Source organism: Eurypyga helias, unplaced genomic scaffold, assembly GCF_000690775.1.
Source record: "Eurypyga helias isolate BGI_N326 unplaced genomic scaffold, ASM69077v1 scaffold43068, whole genome shotgun sequence".
NCBI lineage: Eukaryota > Metazoa > Chordata > Aves > Eurypygiformes > Eurypygidae > Eurypyga > Eurypyga helias.
Genome location: NW_010265802.1, coordinates 38,913 through 60,341, shown reverse-complemented (window position 1 = coordinate 60,341; position 21,429 = coordinate 38,913). Strand labels below are relative to the sequence as shown.

Genomic DNA, 21,429 nt, shown 5'->3' with positions numbered 1-21,429 from the left:
TTGTTCATCTCAATTTATCAGGCCACAGGATACTCAGAAGCAAGTTCATGCAGCCTGGTTTTAGTAGTCTGAAAAAATGCTGCACAAAGAGAATCCTGTCCTCTTGAGCACTGAACAGGTGAGTCTTTCTTTAGTCCTTGGCCTGACACAGTCTTTTTTTTGCTGATTCTTTTACTCTTGAAGTTGTGAGCAGCGTCTTTTTACAGCAGGCGGAGTGAATTGATCACCATATAACGTGAGAAGAGCATATAGATGTGGCGAAACCAGAGGAGCTGGCTGCGATGACACCGCATGGCTCTCTAGAAGGAAAAATAATTGAGAAAGCATTACAAGAACCTTCCAGACCTAATGTGTCCCTAAGCCTCCTTTGAAGCTCATCACCGGCAATTTATAGGACAGCCTGTTTTTAGTGAGCAGGGAAGAAGTAGTGGGAGGTGGAAGGCTGCTGTTCTGTGGGGCCAAAGGGCAGGGAGAACCTGTCTGGCCCTGTGTCGCTGGTGTTGTGCTGCCTGGTGTTCAGAGGGGTCCTGCTAGAAAGGACATTATCAGCTGCAGATTGGTGCTGTGAGGGATTCTTTGTCACATGTAACTCCTCTTCCCTCTGTGATCTGCCTGGGTGTTCACATGCTGGGGAGGCAGAAACCTGAGAGCTGTGTATCTGAGAACACTCTGCACGCCACTTCCGATCACAGATTGCCAACTGAAACCTAACTTAATCTATTTATAGCACATCAGCTTAGAAAGGTCAGTTTTCAGAAAAAAAAACACAAGGGAATAATGCCACCTTTATCAGAGCAGTTTCCATACGTTACTCATATCTTTTAGCAGCCTTAAAAGCAGGAAAGTTCTGTAGTTTGAGGATTAACAGGAGTGTTTGCTGGGTAAATATTTTAGTGCTCTGGAAGGGGAGTTAATCAGATTCTGGTATGGGAACTGTGGACTAAATGTGTGAGATCTCATGCACCAGAATAGTTCAAAAAATACACAGTAGAGAAGGGGACTCATAAAGAGCTTTTGACCACAAGTTCACAAGCTGTCTCTGTCTCTAGTTAGCACTGTGAACTAAGGACATTGTTCCTGGCATGCAGTCATGCTGTGCTTTGACAGGCCGACCACACGTTCAGAATACTATGTTGGATCCAGTCTCCTCTGAAATACATCCTGCATCCTGGACACAGTGTGAAACTCAGTGCACTGTGACTCCTGAAGATCTCCGAGCTGCTAATTTGCTCAGCCCTGTCCTACTATCCACGCAGCACACAAAGCAGCCTGTCTTGTCCATTTGTGTTTTACAAATCCCTGAAGATCATTCATTAGTGGCGTTTATAATCCAGGTATGTAATTACTTGTGAAGTTCTCTGTGAATATGACGTGTCTGTCTGAAGTGTTCACAGTGAAGATGAGCTATTCAAACGGGTTAAGCAGGTACCACGCATCTCACCCTGGCTTGTTCCGTCTCCTCCTCTGTGAGTACGAAGAGTGCATCTCTGGGCAGGAGGCAGGAAATGGGTACATCCAGGACAGAGATGTACTTCCGGAAGAGATTTACCGATTCAAGCACGAGCACACAGCACCCTAGACAAAGAAAAGAGGATAACTATTTCAAAACAACCATATTCTTGTAAGGTTGCCACCTTTCCCAGCTCAGTAGGTCTTTGCAGTCTCCCCTGTATTGCTGGCCGTGGGGATCCTTCTTGTGCTAAAGGGAGGCAGCTTCTACTCGTGCTTCCACCAGGATCTCTTTGTGCCCAGTGCATGTCAGTGACCATTTGTACTGGTTCTTGTCCTGTGTGTGGTCTGTGGAAAGCAAAGGTATCTCTGAATACCAGAGGGTTTGGGGTTTTTTTGCTTATAATTTAAATTATTCTTATGTAGTTTGACTCAAAGGAAAAAGTGCAGGCTGGCTCTCTGAATGCTGGTGCTGTATCAGATAATGGAAATTTAAAATAGCAGTCTCTGGTTCTGCTACAAAAATGAAATTTCCTCTTTCTACTTCAATACAGAGCTACAGAAAAAATATTTACCAGATTCAGGGATGGCTGTATCAAATATTAACTCAGGCAGGCAGTTTAACAGAGTTCCAGAGCTCATTGCTCAGATGTTTGTGGTGAAGCAGATGAAGGTTAACGTACAAAGATTCTACTGGTGTGGCATTTTAAAGAGCCCCTTGAACTCAAAAGTTAATTGCTACTTTTTCTTACCATGGCTAAATTGTCTTCACTGATGAGCTCAGAGCTACTGATGGTCCCATTAAGAGCCTGTAGCTCTCAAGGGAGCTGTGTTGGGATTTCTTAGGGCTTGGAAGGTGCTGTGATTATGCTCCACACTTGTGACATCGTATTAAAGTTCAACAGAAGAGGCCAAAATCACAGTTTACACGGGTGGTCAGATACACAACTAGATTTGCAATAAGATTTTCTTCAGTGTGCCCTTAAACAGGGAAATTATACAAAGGAGAGAAGGAACAATGCTGAATGGCTACAAAGGCTGCCTAATGGACCACTTTAGTGTGTGAAGCCTGTGCTCACATCTAATATTGCTTAAGCTGTTATGTTCTGAGCACAAAGTAAACTGGTGGTGCTCTTGGCTCTAAAATGTAGCAGGACTCGTGTCCTGAGGGAAAGGACTCTCCAGGACAGGGGCAGAAACAAACATCCTTTCCATAAAGAGTAACTACCTGAGGTGGATTTCTGTGAGAAGGATGATGATGCCTCTGCTAGGAGCCCTCTCTGCAGATCTGCTAAGGAATCTCATCCCACAAGGATCTGACCAGCCAACCTGCTGCTAACCTCCCTACTTTGGACATTTGGTAGATCCTTCAGTCTAGCCTCTGTCAACTATGAGATAATCAAGAAAAACATGCTGCTCTTATGCTGAATTAATTTCCTGGAGACACCAGGGGAAGAAGCCACCAAAAGTCTCCAAGGTAGAGCACAGGACTCAAAAGATCCCCCCAGCACAGGGGCCTGTGACACGCTGCCCCCAGGCACGAACAGCGTGCACAGGAGGATCCTCTGCAACTCCTCTCACAAGTGATGTGTGTTCCCTGCCTCTTCCCTGTGACACTAACTCATTTCACTGCAAAGAAAGCTCATGCTTTTATTCCAGCCAAAGCCTGCAGTGGCAGGACGTGGCAGCCCTGACGGACTCCCTCCAGCTCAGGATCTTTCAATTCCTTCCTTTCTTCTCTCTCCTCCAAGAGAAGGATTTACAGTTTGTTCCAACTTTTCAATAGCTTTGCTCAAAAGCAAAGCTGGTAACTCTTTATTTCAGTATCACAGAGGGTTCCAGGACCATACTCCCAGTTCTCTTTCTGCGCTGATCCTGGGGCATGGCTCCCCGGAAGGGTGGACAGAGCATTCAGAGGAGTTCTTTTCTCCTGCTGTGGGCAGCAATGGGCAGGGTTAGAGGCCTCAAGGGAAATCACCGGCACTTCCATCCACACAAACACTGACACAAGCCTGTGCAGCGCCAGGAAGCGGAAGAAAAGCCCTCGCCAAAGTCCTGGACGTTGCTGCAGGCGCAGCCTGCCAGGAGCTGCCGGGAGATGGCGGTGTCCGCCAGCTGCCGAGAGCCCGGACCCACCGCAGTGCCTTGCCCAGGCTAGGATCACTTTTGGCAGCATCCTCGAAGGCTCTCCCGTCTTGTCTTAACTATGTCAATGCTGTGCTATGTCCCTGCTCCCGTCCTACCGCAGCCTCGGCCATCCAGCCCTTGCAAGGTCATGGTGCCCGTCCGTGCAGAGCAGCAGCTGTGCAATGCCATATGGAAGGACCGATGGCTCTGCCAAGCGCTCTGCAGCGAGTCCCTTGGACGTGCGGGAATGCAGGCAGCTGTGGGACCAGCACGACCTGTGCCACTTCCTGACTGCGAGCCTGAGCCCTCGCCTTGCTCACGGTCCATCTCGACAAGGGACAGCCAGAGCAGGTGCTGTTTAGCTGCCATAAGGTTTCAGCTTGCCGTTGCAAAGGATGCTCTGCAGTGACAAGCGTTGCAGTTGCACACAAAAGCACCCTGATGGTTCTTTTACTCCCACTAAAGACATTTCTTGTTTCCAGGAAGCAAACTTGGAAGCAAAGTTGTGATGTGAACCACTCTTCCCCAGCTCCTGGGCAGGGATCCTCCGGGCTGCTCCGCAGGCCCAGTCTGTTGGGGGTAGTTTCAGAGAAAAGAATTAGTACGGTGCTGCACTACAACACAGCAGAGGAGAGGAACAGCTATGGGTGCCCTTGCCCTTGTAGGGGCACCCATAGCACCATTCCCACTGGCCACCTGTTTGCTTTTCAGTGCTTGCTGGGGAGGACAGGGCTAGAGCAAACATGGGGCAATGGGTCTTTCCTTTCCTGGATGGTTGTTAATGGATCCTGGCAATGCCTCGTGAATTCCTCCCTGCAATGGTGGGAAGAGAGGCCTGGTGTAGGGTTACCCACCTCTACCCTCCGATGCCTGGGCTGCTCTGTTAACAAAATGTACTCTACCTTTCCTCATAATTTTTTTTTCCCCTAAGAAATATTAAGTCATGTAGCAATAAGGCCCTTTTATTCCCCAAAGCTCAGCAATAAAGGTTCAAAACCACTGCAAGCGATTTCAGTATTGATTTGCCTGACCTCCTGGGCCCCATCGGTCAGCTCAGGCAAAGCACCGGCATCCAAGGCTCACAGAATGAGGAGCACTGTACGAGTCTTCTGTGTTAGTGATATGACAAAGATCTCCACATGCTGACAGCAAAGGCTGCTCCACATGGGAACGTGATATGAACTGAAGCAGAGAAGGAATGTACAGTCCAGGGGGAGATGGAAAAGGGTTAGGAGAAAGAGGCTGCTCCCTGCCAAGCAGGGTAAGAGAAGTGCTGCCATTGATGAGTCGACTCCGGTGACACCAGCAGGTGAAGCTTTTCAGAGCCTGTTGTGACTGTGACCTGGGCAGGATGGGATTAACAGTGTAATACAACCTCTCTAGCTTGGCAGAAAGGGCAAGATCAATATAGCGAGCAGATTAGGCCTAAAATAGAAGTGCATGAAGCCTGCAGCCTGTTCGGCTTGGCTTTCTACTTCCAGATCACTTCTGCAGCAAGTATGCCTAGAATGAGAAGATTATGAGCAGATCTGTGTGTGCTGAAGGCTGGCACTGCTCCTGATGGACGTTAGCAGACCTGATCTTTTGGAAGAGCACTGGTTATAGCTGGATGGGGCCAGCAGAAGGGATGGATGCATATCCAGCAGGTGTTTTGTCTTCCTGAAAGCAAGCCTATGTGCTTGTGCCTGGGCTGGAGAACTTGATTGCAGATTATAAAAAGCCTGTTGTGTTTATGCTGGCTAAGGGCATTAGAAAGCAAAGCAGGATATTTAGGGTGCTCATTTGCATATCACTGAGGCAATGCAAGGCTTAGCTGGCTTTTGCATTTGCAGAGAGATTTTCTGTGGATTCCCTGATCCCGTGGGCTTACACAGGTTCACCCACAAATAGTTCCCTCTTACCGACAGGAGAACAGCACATTTCCATGGCCTGAACATGCCTTTCAGCTCCATCCAGACAGCCTCAATCCCAGCATCACTCTTGTTTCATTAAGCCCCTCTGATGCACAGCCCTGCACGCCTGCCAGATCAAATTATAAATACTGGGAATTTCAATGAGACTGGAACTATATTTGGAAAGGCTTAGTGTAAGCAGCAGCATGGGAGCTCCCCGTTCCTTTGGTGTTTGTAGGTCATGTCAGATGTGATGTAATCAGAGCAGCAAGGCTTTCACATCGCTTCAGGAGTCTCTTGATGCTGCTAGAGAAATGGAAATGTTGTCTACACATGAGTCTCTTTCAGACCTGAACCGGTCTGAGACACGGCCCATATTCAGGATGTAGTGTATCTAACAAACCTGCATGAACAGCACAGGAAGGTGGTTCAGTCCAGATAAGGCCTGAGAGTTACATCTACCACTGCAGTTCCTTGCTCTTTTTCTGTCTTGCACACAGCACGCACAGAGCTCTTTGCTGCATCCCAAAGCTGAACAAAGAAAAGGTCCTAGGAAAGAAGTTGGCATTAATACTCCTCTTTCATAGACAGGGGAGTTGAAGAGACTAGAGTCAGAACTCAGTTAAAGGGCATTCTGCCATCTTGGCTCATGCTCACTCCACCAGATCTTGCTCTGTAACTTGCTGCTAGCAAGGAATTAAAACTGATGTGCTGTGACACATTCAAATCCTACAATGCTTTGGGAATTAGCATTAAAGAAACACGGTCCAGATGACTGCTGATGGAGCAGGAGGTTGCCTGGGTGGGCCTGCTCTTCCAAAGACCTGACAGCTTTGTGCTTAAACTAGTTCCACAAATATGTCCCCGAGTCAGGCTCTGTTTGCTAGAGATAAGGGCTGCAGATCTGCTCTGGGATAGCAGCTGGAAAAGGGAGTCAGGAGCAACCTACTTCTGTACTTTGCTTCTATCTCTTCCCGACTTTTACAGGGAGTTTCTGAGAGATAGTTGCTCATTTACAGGTGAAAGAAGCCACTGAACAACGCGTTGTTCCAGTGCAGATTTCAGATACCTTTCCCATACTGACCACATTTTGATGGCAGCTTCGCTTAGTACACACGACCATTTGTGGCTGAGCTGGTAATGGTTTCTGAGGCCACTGTCACAATAAAATAATTTTTAAAAAAGGCTCCTAAGTAAGATGTGACCAAAAACTCTGGGACTGAGCTAAGAGACCTGGAAATGGCACTCACATTCAAGCAAGACAGCGAGGCATAGGCCAGGCACTGAATCACACCACCGAGACAGGACAATCCCAGAGGGCAGAAAAGTGACTGTAGAGGGGCCTGAGCTGATAGAAAACTGCAGGGACATGAAAGGGCAAGGAAGAGTTCAGCTGTGGGTTTTGTTTGCATTGCAAATAGAGGTGAGTTAGGCATGTGAGACCCTGGACAGAACATTCATGCAGTTGCCTAATGCCTACAGGGTCATGGACGCATAATGGGACATACCTTCAGGTAACTTCCGCTGGGAATGCAGGTACCTGTGAATGAAGAGATACACAGGGGTAAACACTCAATGAAGTTACTCAAATCCTGATTTTACAGTATCAACCCTGTACGCTAAATCAACCCTTTTCTCTTAATACACACACACATTTACAATGGCTAATCTTAGAAGAAAGTTCAGGAGCTGGCACTGGATGCAATGTCAGGCAGTGCTCAGCCTCATTCCCCACACCATTCTGCCATTACGTTCCTCATCCTGGCTGCTGGGACACAACACAAGTAAGTTCCATAAATCCAACTGGCTCTCAGACTTCTCATGTTGCACTAAGGAAACTGCAAGAGGCTGCCAAAGGCTGTTCACCTCTGGGAGCACTGGCTCTTTCACACCGTGTGTTTGCTGACCAGGGGCATTGCCTCAGCAGCAATGGTGTTTGCGGACCAGCTTCTTTCCTTCCAACCCACGCTGGTACTGGGACATCCGAGAAGCTTCTCAGACGTTTTGCTCACTAAGAATTTGATCCCATCATGACTTTGTCCTGCAAAGTCTCTAGCAAAAGCGCATCCCTTGGAGACAGAATGAGGGGAGCAGTGCAGGAGACGTGAACAGTGATGGCACTTCCATCAGGAAGTGTGAGCAAACGACCCTGATATGATGAAGGCATCAGAGGGTATTAGTTTGAATTCCTTTTTAATTCTCCTGTTTTTCCTGCTCCAGCCTGTGGTTCATGGCTTCAGAGCACTTTTGCTCACACCACCCTCTGCATCGCCTCCAGGTTTGGCCACACAGGGGTGGGAGGGGGCGGGTTTCCAGCAGGTGGCACTCAGTGCTGTCCCACACCCCTGCTTGCTTCTCCAAAAGGAAAACCAATCCAAACAATGGAACATTTGCCAAAAGGAGAAAGGAAATAAAAAAAGAAAAGTTATTTAACCCTGCGTAATATTCAAAGAGATTGTTATCATCTTACGGTGGTGTATTTAACAAAGGACAATGTGACAGTTCATGTGTAAATCAACCAGGATAAAACATACATTATATGTAAACTGCTGCGCTTCTCCAGTCACTTTCAAACTAGGTTTATCCCTGGCTATTGGTTAAGTTCAAGGAAAAGGATTAACTAGACAGGCGTAGACAAAATAGGAAGCACGGAGTAATGAATACTCAAAGCAATTCAAAGCAAAAGTCAAGCCAGAAATGCAGGTCATGGCAGAACTCAAATGGCAATTAGAAGATATATGCCTTAAATGGATTCTCTTGCCAGTAGTCTCCTCTCCTCCCGAGCCAAGGATCTGCAAGCAATACCATTTTCTACTAAACAATGCCCTTGCAATACTGACTTGGCTACCTCCTACCCCACTACTCAAGTCCTACTGTTCTGACAAAGACTTTTAAATGTTGCCTTGTAAACATTACCAGCAATTTTTCAGGGGCAGTGGGGGGGAGGAAGGTTTAAGTATCATCTCCATTAATGTCTGTTCTGCTCTTCTGCCAGAGGTTTCTTCCCCCACAACTAGAATGGCCACCCAAAGAAGTGACTCAGCACTTGGTAAAGCTAGCAGGGTGGGAACTTGGAGAGAGCAAGCAGTGAGTGGTTGTGAAATTTGGCTAACTATCCCAAATCCTGGGGTCTGTTCTGGGTGTGCTGCGCTGCCAGAGGGACCTTCAAAGCTCTAGCTGACAGCAAAGCAAAGGATGTGCAGAGCTGCTCCAAGAGGGAACTGATAATAACCATCCCAGGCCACTAGAAACAGAAGCACGGAGAGATCCATATGGATAGCAGGAGCAGAGAGGGAAAGTTTGATCCAGCAGCAACTTAAGGAATTTGTGCTTGGTTTGGGGAGACCCAAAGTGTATTTTGGTGACTGAAAGGTCCTCGAGGTTGCTGCCAGGCAGACCTGACACTGATCTGGATGAACAGGCATGAAGAAACTGATTCTCTCCTCATCCCTTTTGTCCTGAGCCAAAAGCTTCAGTACTCAGCGAGGCCCAGCACAGAGCTGTGGGAACGGGCTCCACCCAGCTGTAACGCTGCAGAGGAATCGCAGCCTGGCTCATTTGTGTTTCTCAGGCAAGAGATGGCAGTGAACTGTGGTTGCAGAGAGAGAGAGAAAAAAAGAAACACAAAACTCTACCTCCTGCACACGTTCATAAAACTGGCCAATCCTCTCCCAAATCCATCTTCCCACTCCCATCTCCACCCTGCTGGAGCTGTCTCCATGGGACACTTCCAAGTAGGGGAGAGGTTGCAGCTCTCTGTTGTTGCCATTTTGGGAATGTTGTTTTATAGGTTGGATGTGCTGTGGTTTGGGTGAAATGAAAGAGTTTGGCATAAAATCTCAGAAAGTCAAACACAAACAGGCTCTTTTTCAGGAGCTCTTTCCATGTGTTTTTTTCCAGAGATACTTTTTTATAAATTCTTTTAAACATAAAGTGATCTAAGGCTTGTTCCACCCACCCCCCAAGTGCCAGAGACCAGCTGATTACAGGGCACCTCGCACCCTCTTTGTTATGTGGTAGGTTCCGATCCACACTTGAAGGCACGTGAGACCCTCTGCAATGAAGAACTTCCAAAGGCGGTGAGACATCTGAAGGCACCCACCATTTCTGCACTGCAGGGACTCAGCACCGGCTCCTCCCTCAAGGACCAGCTGCTTTGGAAGCTCTTGCAGTCTGTAGCTATCAGTTGCATCTGCTCAACAGGAAAACTGAAATGGTCCAACAATCCTCATCCTACAAACTGCAGGATTGAGCTAGCTCCCAAATTCCCTCTCTTTATTCAGTCATCCTCAAGGAAAGATGCCAGCAAAGTGCGTGGGTTAGCTCCTGAGAGGCACTGACCGCTGCTACCTCTCCATGATGGCACAAAGGAGCAAGGCAAGATGGAGCTGCAACCTCTGTCCTGGGGCACACAGAACTCCTCTGGGATAGAAGCAAGACTGACGCCTTGCTGGGTGGATTAGTTTTGGCGATGTCCTGTTTGATGATAAATTGTTCATTGAAATCAATGACTTCACTCTCCAAATAGTCTTCCATGCCAAAGGCGAAACACTTCACTGAACTGCCTGTGCTGGCTGCTGTACAGCACGGGGTAATACAGTTTTGAAGAGCATGGCAAAGAAGGGATGTCATAAAGAGCGTTGGGGCTCCATTTAGGATCCTAACCTCTAATCTGCCCAATTAATCTGATGAAACAGATGTGAAAGAGGAAAAACAGCCATTCTCCTAGGAATCGCAGAGACATTAGAGGGATATACTTGCCAGATGTTGAATGTTTCTATCTGGAATGTCTCCTCCCTCCCTAACTGGACTTTCTGGCCCCATTTCCGTGCACCCTGAACTACACCATGTAGCAACATGCAGTTTGTAAAACACCATTCTGGCACTCTGTACTCAGGTGTATTGCAGCAGCAAAAGATGGCTCTGCCAGTCAGAAAAAAAGGTGTCAGTTCAGAGACCTTCCAGTTAACAGAGCTACTCTGCGGCTCTGAGCTTTGGTGTCTGCACTCTCAGGGAGAATGTGCAGTGTCACTGCTCCACTCATGTTGCTAGCAGTGACACTGGGATGGGCATTCCTTGAGGCTGTTTCTTTGGGAAAAAAACTACTTTGGGGGGTGGTATCCCTGCAATGCTGGTGCCCTGTGCTCAACTTTATCCTGATGGCTCTCACCAGTATCATGGAAAGGCACTGAGATGAATAAACTCAATTTAAAGAAGGAGGGAGCAGAGGCAAAGGAATGAGAGAAAATCTAGGACACCATACCCAGCTATGGGGTATGTGGCAGGGAAGGGGCAGAGTCCTTGGAGGGGAAGGGACAGTCTCAAAGGATAAACAGAGGACAATTCTGTCTTGACCTTATGGGGGCAGTCTGGGTGCAGCCACAGTCACCACTCACAAGTTCCCCCTGGGACACTTAGTCTCAGTAAAACAAAACACCAGAAGTGAGCTGGACTGTGAAAGGAGAGGCTGAAACAGGAGACACTGGAACCTGTTATTTCCTCAACACTCTTCTATATTTTGCAGGGAACTTAGAATTTCATCAGGGGCTAAACAACCCCAAACACACAGGTCAGTGACACAGAAGATCCTTTTCCAAGGCAGAGCAAGTCATAACCAGTTTTGAAAAAAGGGTTTTCTGGAAAAAAAGCAAAGGAAATTCAAACCAGCACCCTGCTTTAAAACCATAAACGAGATGCCACTTGTTTGAAATGTATGGGCTACAGCTGCTTAAAAGGAGTAAGATCAGTCCCATTCTAGCCCCACACTGTAAGAAGGCATCAAACAAAAATGGTAGATGGGCTACCGTTCATTATCATTAAGCTAATGAGCCAAGAAACAGCTTGCTTCCTGCTCAGCATTCCTTAATGACCTGGCCTTGGAAATTCCATGCAAGTATGACTGTGCTTTGTAGGGATGTAATGCAGTTGGTGGCTTTTGAGAACTGCACCCACCGAGTCTGTGGGATTTGGCTGGACAATGCACTGTTCGTTGTCTCAATACACTTGTTTGAAACTGGCAGTTAATCACTCCTCCTCTCTCAGGGAGCCTCAGCGCAACACCTCAGCACGATGCTATGTCCCATGGCATTCAACAGCCAGGCTGTGACATGTCAGTGCAACAAGGCATCGGTGGCACTCAAGCTGCACCGTAATCAACTCAAAAGTGGTAAAGCACTACGCTCCCAAATATCACCTCTGCACAGTCTCATCTACAACCTACCGCTGAGCTGGCAAATGGCAAGAAACATCCTGCAGGATGAGAGGTGGTTTTCCAAATGGGGTTTGACAAGAATAGGCTCCACTAATGATTCTTTGATATAGCTTTTTATATGGCATCATTGATATAAGTTTTATGGATGCAGTTGCTATAACAACATAATGCATAGTGGTTAAATATAGCAGCTCCTATTTTCCACTCAGTTTGCTCTGCCTTAAGCAGACAAGGACTATTCTTTCCTATTCTAGCTGGGATGAAACGTATTTGATACCTCACTGAAGAAAAGAAGTGGTACAGTCCTTCCTCCCCCTCACAAAGACCATTTCCTTCCACCCCAAAACCAACAGCCCCCCATGTGCCAGGCTACTGGGCAAGAGGGCTTGTTTAAAATCAAAATGCACAATGACTCATGCAAAACCAAACCACCTCGATATTACATGTGATCTCAGGACAAACACTGCCATTTCAAAGTGCAGGAAAGAGAGGTTCTCAAATATTCCTGTCACGTAGTGTTTACTGTGCTTATTACCACAGCGCCTAGTGACTGGCCAAATGCTGAGGGGGGGAGTAAAGTGACCTTGATGTCACTCGAGACCTGCTCTTCCTTGTGGACGTGTGTACAGGATCCAGCCTCTCTTGGTAAAGAGTTACCTGTTTTGGGGGTAAGAGAGAGTGATGGTGACGGAGAAAGAAGCAATGCTACAGAGGATTGCTTCCAATTCTCCCTTCTTTGCTGTACTGGGATTTTCTTGGGTTGGGTTTTTTCCAGCTGAAAGCCAGAACTGAAATACTCCCAGGGGAGACTAAAATCAAACAGCAATTTGTGTTCCTCTCCTATCCTGTTTTTTTCTTATTTTTCCCTTGCAGAAGAACAAATCCACCCTCAAACCTTGGCATTTCACAGTTCCTCCCAGTTCTGCAGCCTAGACACATAGCAGCAGCTGGACTCCCTGCAAGCTGCCAGGAGGAAGGTTGCTGCAAGGGAGAGGGCACATTTCTTCTGAATAGTTCCTGCTCCTTTGAACATTAACCTCTGTTCCAGGCACTAGAAAGTATATTTATGCCCTTAGCAGATAATACTGAGCATCTGCTCAGCCGTGACCCTTTCCTGAACTGTTTTGTTCCTTGAAGCTGTTCAATAATGTGCATCTCCTGAAGCAAGGAGCTGTGGGATGGGTCACACAGCCTGCTCTACCCCTGCTCTTGCAGAAAGTATTCTTGTAGGTAGTGAGCACAAGTAGACGGGGAGCGTCCAGAAGAGCTGAGGATCACTGCACCAGCCCTCTGCTTCACCCTTTCCCCTTACAGCCACAGTGGAGGCAAAACCCTGCCGACCTTGTTTAAAGGTGGTTAATAAATACATTGTACATGATACCTGGAGGGGAGAGTTCATTTGCCTTTTTCTTGCCATGTAGCACTGGGGCCCCAGGGCAGGAACCGCTGCTTTGCAAAGCCCTGCTGGCAGGGAGCTACGTGAGAAACCTCGGCAGATGCTCCCAGCACTGCCTGTACCAGACAGTATGTGAGAACTCATCAGGGCACTGAAAATCAGGAGTGATACAGTCACGCTCTACTTCCTCCATGACACAAACTGAAAACTAATGAGGACAAGCAAGCCACTAAAAATAAACTTAACCTTTCAGTGGCCACAGCATCACTCCTGCCACATGAGATGACTGGGCCACCATGCTTTTTTCTGCTGATTCAGGACTGGAAGAAAGACAAGACACAAACCAGCCCTTAGTTAATGAGCTGCTTATACTCTGGTGTCCCTATCAGCATGTATCTCATCAGCCCAGGACAATGTTCTGCTGTAGGCTAAGGTCTAATGCCAAGGTCTGAGTTCAGGGGGCTTGCAGAGAATGAATAATTCCCAGTACCACACTGTGAGATGAGAATAGGGTTAACATCCCCACCACACACACAGGAAACCTGCAGCACGAAGGTAGGAAAGTGATTTCTACACAGCCACAAAGTGAGACAATAGCAGAGCTGGGATTAAAATCACAAGTTCTCCCTAACCTTCTCACACATAACTCAGCTGCTAACTTATTTTCTCTGTATCTCTTCAGGATGTAGAACACCTAACCATCTGCCCTCCATTCCTACCTGCAGGCCGTACAGCAATTGACTGAGCAAGCAGAGGTCCAGGCAGCTGGAAGCTCTCTAGTCCCTTTGTGCCAATGGTGTGAGCATCGGTCATCAACCTCTGTTCCTCACTCACTCCTCCAGTAACACTGCGTTGGAAAGCATCGCCCCACTTAGCCCAAACAAACATGCTGTTGGCTTTAACTCTGCTCCCTTTCCTTCTGCTGGGCTGTTTCAGAAGCTGCTGGGAAAAGCCATGATCCCCTCTACCACTCAATTCCAGCCATGAGATAGCATCAAAGACCTTCAGCATCTTCCCAGGGGAGCTCAGTAGGGCACAGCACGGGTCCTGTGGCACTGCAGCTTTCTCTAGGCAAGTAAGAAAGGCAAACCACCGTGATGCTGTTAGCAAGGGCAGCCAGACAGTTATTTGAATTGCACAGATGATTCAGAAAACAAACAGCTAAAAATACAAGATATACTTGCAAAGAGTTCTTCTCATGCTTGGGAAAGGGGCAGCTCTGGAGAAGATTGCTCTAGGACACGATAAGGTCTGAATGGGCAGTGGGTTAAAATAAAATATGACAGCTGTCCTGCCAGCAAAATTTGGGTGGTTTTAATACAAGGGATTTTTGTCTAGCAACCTTCCCACATCACAGCACAGACACAGAGGTTCTCAGGATGTAAAAAATAAAGTGGTGAAGGAACAAATTGATTTAGGAGGAGCAGTAAACAGGGATGGCTCCAGTGAAATAGCAACATCCTTGGTCAGAGTGCTAAATTCAGGTACCTGGTCAGGATGGCAACATCCTCAGTGGTGCAGAACTCTCCAAAATCCAACTACCACCATCTCAGGCATCGCCTATTCACACGCTCGCCTCAAACCAGAAGTACAAAGTGATCTGTGGCACGTTTTAGCAGGATGGAGGACAGGAAGAGCAAAGAGAGCCTAGTGACTGGCAAAGCACCAGCAGATGGAATAATAAAGGATACTGTAGGTCATTCACAGAACTGTGAGAGTTTCTCCAAACAGCATTGTGTCCCACAGCCTGGCACTCAGTTATTTCCACCAAGTTAATACTGCTTTGGGCTCCTGCTATTAGTTTTCTGCTTACACACAAACACCATATTCACTCTGGAACACGAGAGCAAGGCATTCACTGAAGTGTGCAGAACACTGTACCTTAAAGCAGTGTGAAGAGAAATGTGGTTCGCATGACCACTCACTCCTCCCGCATCAAAGGTTACCACCTGCAATAAAACCACAGAACAACAATCACTTTGAGGCAGCAGGAGGCTGTGCAGTTACCAACACTGACATCTAACACGGCACAGTCCCAGCTCATTGTATCGAAAGAGTTGGTTGTGTGTTGCACAATGAGGCCTTATGTGTGTACTCATGCTACAGAAATACAACTAAACAAACAAGACACTCTCGAACTAGATGACTACACAGTCTTACAGCTTGGACAATAGAAAGATGACAAATACCCTGTTCCCACTGGCAGGATGCGCTCGTTGCTTATTACCAGGCCAAAAGGTTACTGTCAGAGTGATCTGCTGCAAACTTCTTCCTGACCCAAGAGGTCCCGCTCTGTGAATCACTCTCTCCTGGATTTGAGAACATACTAGAATGCCTGCGGATTACAAGGTGAAACTATAGCTTGTTTGTACTGTGAATCAGGACATATTGCTTTAACGAGAGCAACACAATCCTGTATTACTGCCCTGATTGTAATGAGGCTTCATCACAGGATAACCTAGTGATAAAATCATCAGATATGAGAACAAGCCTTTTTAAAGAATCAGCTGACTGCACTTTTTGCACAACCAAGTCAGGCTTTCCACTGAATGAGAAGATTATTTTGTTTATTGCTCCTCTGCAGGGAGAAATGGGAACTTCATAATGCAGAAGTAATGTGTGAACACAGCACTAACAAGTCACTGTCCAAAGCACAGAATACCCTTGGCTCCCTGCCCTCAGACCTACCAATAATGTGCCAGGGCCGAAGCATCTACCCTGAGGGCTCACTCTGCACATTACAGTGTAGTGGGTGTTTAGAGGTTCCCAATTCCAACCTAGCAGACAGACTGGCAGTGATAAATACAGGGCAGACAGGGTAGGTGTGCTGACAGGCTTTCCAGACCGTGAAAGGGATGGTGAGAGTCTGAAGTTAGGTTTTTGCTCTGGAAGAGACCCAGCAGCAGAGCTCTACAGCTCCCTTCTCCGTGACCGGGAAAAAAATCATACCCTCCCTACATTCCAATCAATGTCTGCTTCCTTGCCAGCTCGTCCTCTCTTCAGGGAAGGAAACGCTACAGCTCCCTTCTCCAGGTCTATTTTATACACAGGGTCTGAAGTTCTGGGTTAAAGATCAAGGGAAGATCAAAAGCCCTGCCCGTCCTGCAATTTGCTACTCCGCCCTCCAACAGGAGAGGCCCTCTCAAACACATATTGTGTAAAGAGGGAGAGGAAACACAAAGACAGCGATAAGAAATACTTCAAAACCCACGAACACCAGACAAGCCTGCTTATAAACCCACCCACTCAGTGCAAGTCCACAGTTGGACTTTCCAGTTTGCCCAGTGGCTGTAAGAACGCTGACACCAAGCAGCGGGATTATTCATTGCTGGCAGGAAGTGGTGGGGCCCAATTTGGGTTTGTCCAGGTACAAAGAACCATTCTCTGGTCAACCTCTACTTTCTAAGGAGAAAAATTAGGTCTCTGGCTTGGTTGCTTCTGCTGCACATCAGCACGACCTGAGAGGCTGTCTGCAGGGGTGGCATGGTCTGGCATGGTGCTAAGCCCTCCCTAGGGATACCAGCTTTTTGAGTAGCTCATTAATAAATTCTGTACAGCTCAGGGAGCCAGCACAGCACCCTGTATTTTACAGATAAGTAAAAACATGCTCTGAAGTCACTTCTACTTAGAGTGGCACTTTCCTAAGATGACAATGTACCCCACTCACTGCAGGCAGAGTAAATTCCTATGCAGATGAGTAAGGGCTGGTCTTGCACTTAACCTTCTACTACATAGGGACAGAGAGAGGGTTTGTCTCTTCTGCCTGGTCATTTATTTTCATGTAACCTGCACAAACATGACGTTTTTAACACTACTAACCTGCTCTCAGTTGTGGTTGAAATTAGCCAATGGGCTCTATCTAGTCTTTTGAAACATGTATGTGCACACACACATATAAATACCATTGCATTAGTCATGTGCACACACACATATAAATACCATTGCATTATTCATGTTTCCTTAGGAAACCAAGCTAAAAACTCCAGACAAGCCAAAACACACATTTTCCCTTCTGTGAACGGTGTAAGAGAACAAACCAGAAGACTGAGATAAGAGACTATAGTGAGCAGACTAAATAAACTAATCATTATTTTGACAAAACTGGCTCAGGCCAACTGTGGGAGCACAAGGCTGAGTTAGGAAATATTCTTGACATGGAAATTATCTGTTCAGAAAGACCTTTGGAGGTTTTTCTTCTCCACAACTGTTTTGAAATAGGAGCTGCTGTTCTTAGTGCTGCCGGACTTATGTTAACATCTGAACTCGCTGAAGAGTCTGCATCGAGTTAATTTTCAATGGATGTTGTCTAATTTACTGTTAGGACATTTGCACCTGAATTGCCCATCTCTTCAAATTTACACATATGTAAGTACAATTCCCAAGGTAACTGCATGCTGAAGTGGCCACAGTGACCACAGTGACGTTCACTTTACCTGCAAAGAGGCCACTTTGAAACGTTGGCCCTTCACCTTTAGAGATCCCTCCCAGCACACAGGCTGGCTCTGAGGCAGGAGTGATGTCCCACCTACCCAACATGTAGCTCCTAAGCCTGTTGTCTGCACAGGCCACTGATTCCACAGCAGCCCTGCGGTGCTCGTGACTTAAAGCAGGCAGCAATTACATGCAAACCTATTCCTCTGGCTTCAGGGATCATTTCATTGATAACAAATCCAGATTTCTCTCTCACATGCTGAAGATATTTTCACACGGGAGCAATTGCCTCTTCCGCGTGGCGCAGCTAGCTGCTGTGGTTGCTTTTAGCACACAACCTGACCCAGGCTGATGATGCAATCGAGCAAACAGTCAGGGCAGGATGAGAAAACCTGAACATCTTGAAACTGTCTGGGTTAAAAACAGGCTTAGCCAGTTCTGGGAGCAAAAGGCTGGGATAGGAAATATACTTGATGTGGAAATTATTGCTCAATGAAATCTTTAGGGCAAGAGGGAGTTCCCTCCCCACACCTGTTCTGAAATGGGAGCCGCTGCTGCTGGTGTTGCTGGGTTTTCTTCTGGGTGACCTTCGTATTCAGGAAATGGAGCTTTCACTAGTGGAAACCAGGGCAACAGCCAAGACAAACAGGTCCAGAAATCCCTTCCGGAGCAGGGGGAGCACAGAGGAAATTACTCAATTACTAGCAGAAGAGAAAAGTCCTGAGAGGTCTGCAGTCCATGTTCCCTATACACACCATGTGCATTGGAGGAAAAGAGCTGTGGGTCTCCCTCGCTCTTCCTGGCGTCACCCAGAGCTCCAGAGCCCACATCTGCTCAAGCAGACTGGTGAGGATAGAAAGGTCTCTCTCCTTTTTAAGAAGGGCCATCCCATAAAATGCCACAGCAAGCAACTTTATTTCTAATGGCCTTCCTCTGAGCATCATTTCCCAGGCCTGATTTACAGAGGCCAGTGACATTCAAACTCGCTCTGCATCTCCTGTGTCTGGAGATGTCTCTTGCTGCTAGTAAATCAGAGAAGCTAAAGATTAAAAAGAATGGACAGCTGGATGAAAAAGGAAAAATCTAATCACAATCAACATCCCAGTGTCCACTGGGTTTGAGCTGCAAGTGTGTAAATCACGCAGCAGCCCTTAGAATGAAAGGTCTTGGGGGGCTCCCACTCACGTACCTGAGGGGACTGCAACACAGGTGAGGGAGGCAGTGAAAGGGGGGACAAAGACTGTCTCAGCTCTGTTGCCTCCTCTAGCGAACTCCACAGGCTGCACTGCAAATCTGGTGTTCTGCAAAAGCGTTTAAAATCCTCTGCAAACATCACACGTTCAATGCTCCTGAATTGTGGGAGAATGTGGAAACTGAGATCCAAAACATGAGAGTTGAATTCACCCTCACAAATATAAGCTCCAACTGGAATGCCATTTGGAGAAGGATTTGGCTTTCTAGGCTGATTTGGAGATGAGCCAAGACAATGAGACTCTTCCACAAACAGTTGCAGAGATGATGTTTCCATCAATCCGTAGTGGAAAGCAGCTTGTAAGAACATGGTAGAGCTGAATTCTGGTCTTGGTACTGCATCTGCTCCAAACACAGTCGGAATGTCCCCTCCTAATCCAAGCTCTGCTATCACCAAATCTGAGATCCTGAAGAGTAGGATTTCATAACCTAGAGCCCGCCTGGGGCTCACACAACACAATGTAACTTACATTTTACACACTGAATACTTGCTAATCCAGATCAAGACTGACCAGCCTCGGCTGCCTCTCCCAGCAACGCTGATTTGCTTATAAATCCAGCACGCAGGAAATAATTCCCAAAGTCTATAAATTAGTTTTGGCTTTGAGTACACCAACTGTTAATTTCTGTTTCTCCACTATTTAATGTAGAGCTTGGATGAGACATGTCCCTGTAGCTCTCAAACAGATTGAGTTACTCATGGACTTCCAGGGCAACTGAGGAAGTGAGTAACTATGCAATGGAACACAACTACACATAACATGGTGTGACTCCTTGCCTTGCGATCTTTCCTTTCAGATACGCTGGAACTGCAGCCGGCTTCTCCACTGCCAGCTGACACATGTTCTGTAAATAAAAGATCCCATTGACTACACCACGACTATGGGGAGAACTGGGGAGAGTTTTCCCACTGGGATAGCTAAAATACTACATATCATGTTAACCCCATTGAGTTAGTTGTGTTTGAAACCCTGTAAACTTATGTTTTGGCAAGGCTCTTTTAACACATTAAGCTAATTCTATCAATTTCAACACTACTGAAAACTAAACTCAGTTTACCTTTCAAGGCAAGGCCATCTCTGCCAAGGACAGCAGAGATGCTCGAGGAGTGGCTAACAGATAGCAAGCTTTGATGTTTTAAAGTGCAGAATGTTGGACAAAGGTGATTAGGCACTTGCTTTGCTGTTGTTGGCAAACTAGGTCTGCTCCTAAATGAAAGTTATTACAGCAAACATCTGAGACCCGTGGGATTACCTGGCACACTTAAAATAATGTAAGTTTACAGAGCAGTTCATTACCACCACCCCAAGAAGCTGCTTCAGTGGCCTTGGGGGCTGCTGACATGTTCTGCTACAGTAATTTGTCCTCCCTGCTGCTCAGGGCAAGTGCTGAGGGGAACGCAGTGGGCCCTGTCGCAGTGTTCCTCATGACTGCAGCTACCCCCAGCACGGCAGGAGTGTACTAGTGACTGTGTGTGTTTCTTGCTTTGAAACCCCCGCACTTGATTTTCAGCTCATGCTAGGCTAGTGGCGGACCCCTGCCTCCCCCAGCACAAACACCTTGAGTTTAATTTCCTCGGAGGCAAAGATCTAACCCTTTCTAACCATCTAGAATAAGTTCTGGTGTTTTCAGAACGTCTACAGGGATTCTGGTGCACTTGTGCTAGTGCCTGTGAGAGTCACAAACATGCAATACAAACCCTCTCGGGTTGGGAGCTTTCAGATTAGATTAAACCCTACCTATTCACAAGGCCAAAAGGCACAAAAAGAGTCCAGGAAGACTGCATTTGTCTCCCTGCACAGCAATGAATTTCATGGAAAATTAGCCTCAGAATCAATACAAAGTTGGATGCGGGATGCTGGGTTTTGTGCTCATGGGGCTTCCATGCTACAGGAGATGTGGTTTCTTGTTTTGTGAACTGCTGAAAGGCTTTAGGAGTTTTGTGATTTTGCTGCTAAGCAGTGTGTGACAGTGACATGGCTGATCACAGCAAGGTTCAACAGAAAAGAACAGAACACCACCTTTTCCATGCTTAGGCCCTTATTCCTCCTCTGTGGAAAACAAAACCTATACCAGTGCTAGGAAATCTCCCTGGATTAATATCCTTCAATTCCAACCTATAACCCTGCTAATCCAGCTCTAACACATGCCTGCCAATGTACTTCAAATCTAGGCCTAAATGCAGGCCTAAATCCCAGAGGGGGTCTCTTCATCCCTGAAACCTAGCAACAGGGGCAAAATGGCTGCTTTGCAACATAGAAAACATCTGAGGAGTTAGTAAAGTAAAATTCCTCCGCTGTTCATTTCTCACTGGGAAGCAAGGAAAGATGTCCCGTGAGAAAGGATACATCCGAACTACACCATCATCCTGTTCCGTATTTTTCAGTGAGCAAGTTCTAGCAGTTGTTCAGAGTGTTTGAAAGAGGATCAGAATGACCATGTCTTAATTCTCAAGACTTGCAAGAAGTCCCAAACTACAAAAGGCAAAATTGCTTTCAGGTATCATTTTAGACCTAAAATTCAACTGGGTTTATTCAGGGGGTCTTCTACAATTAATGAACCCTTAATTAATCTGCTGCAGTGAAACTTCCTAGTTCCAACAGAGTTTGCAGTTTTTAACCAGTCTGAAGCTTTTAGTTTGTGAAGGTTGGCAGCTCTACAACCTAAAAGAG

The 21,429-nt window shown here is 46.8% G+C and overlaps 1 protein-coding gene across 1 annotated transcript in view; it reads right to left on the bottom strand.

Annotated features, from left to right (window-relative positions):
- Positions 1-200: 200 nt before the first annotated feature.
- The window catches only part of PIGL (phosphatidylinositol glycan anchor biosynthesis, class L), a gene marked incomplete at its 5' end in the record, with an annotated part of 55,675 nt that continues 34,446 nt past the window's right edge, over positions 201-21,429 (bottom strand). Inside the window, 4 exons of the mRNA XM_010156864.1 lie at positions 201-299; positions 1,442-1,575; positions 6,977-7,008; positions 14,957-15,024. Of these exons, the coding sequence (XP_010155166.1) occupies positions 201-299; positions 1,442-1,575; positions 6,977-7,008; positions 14,957-15,024 (333 nt within the window). The remainder of the gene's footprint in view (positions 300-1,441; positions 1,576-6,976; positions 7,009-14,956; positions 15,025-21,429) is intronic.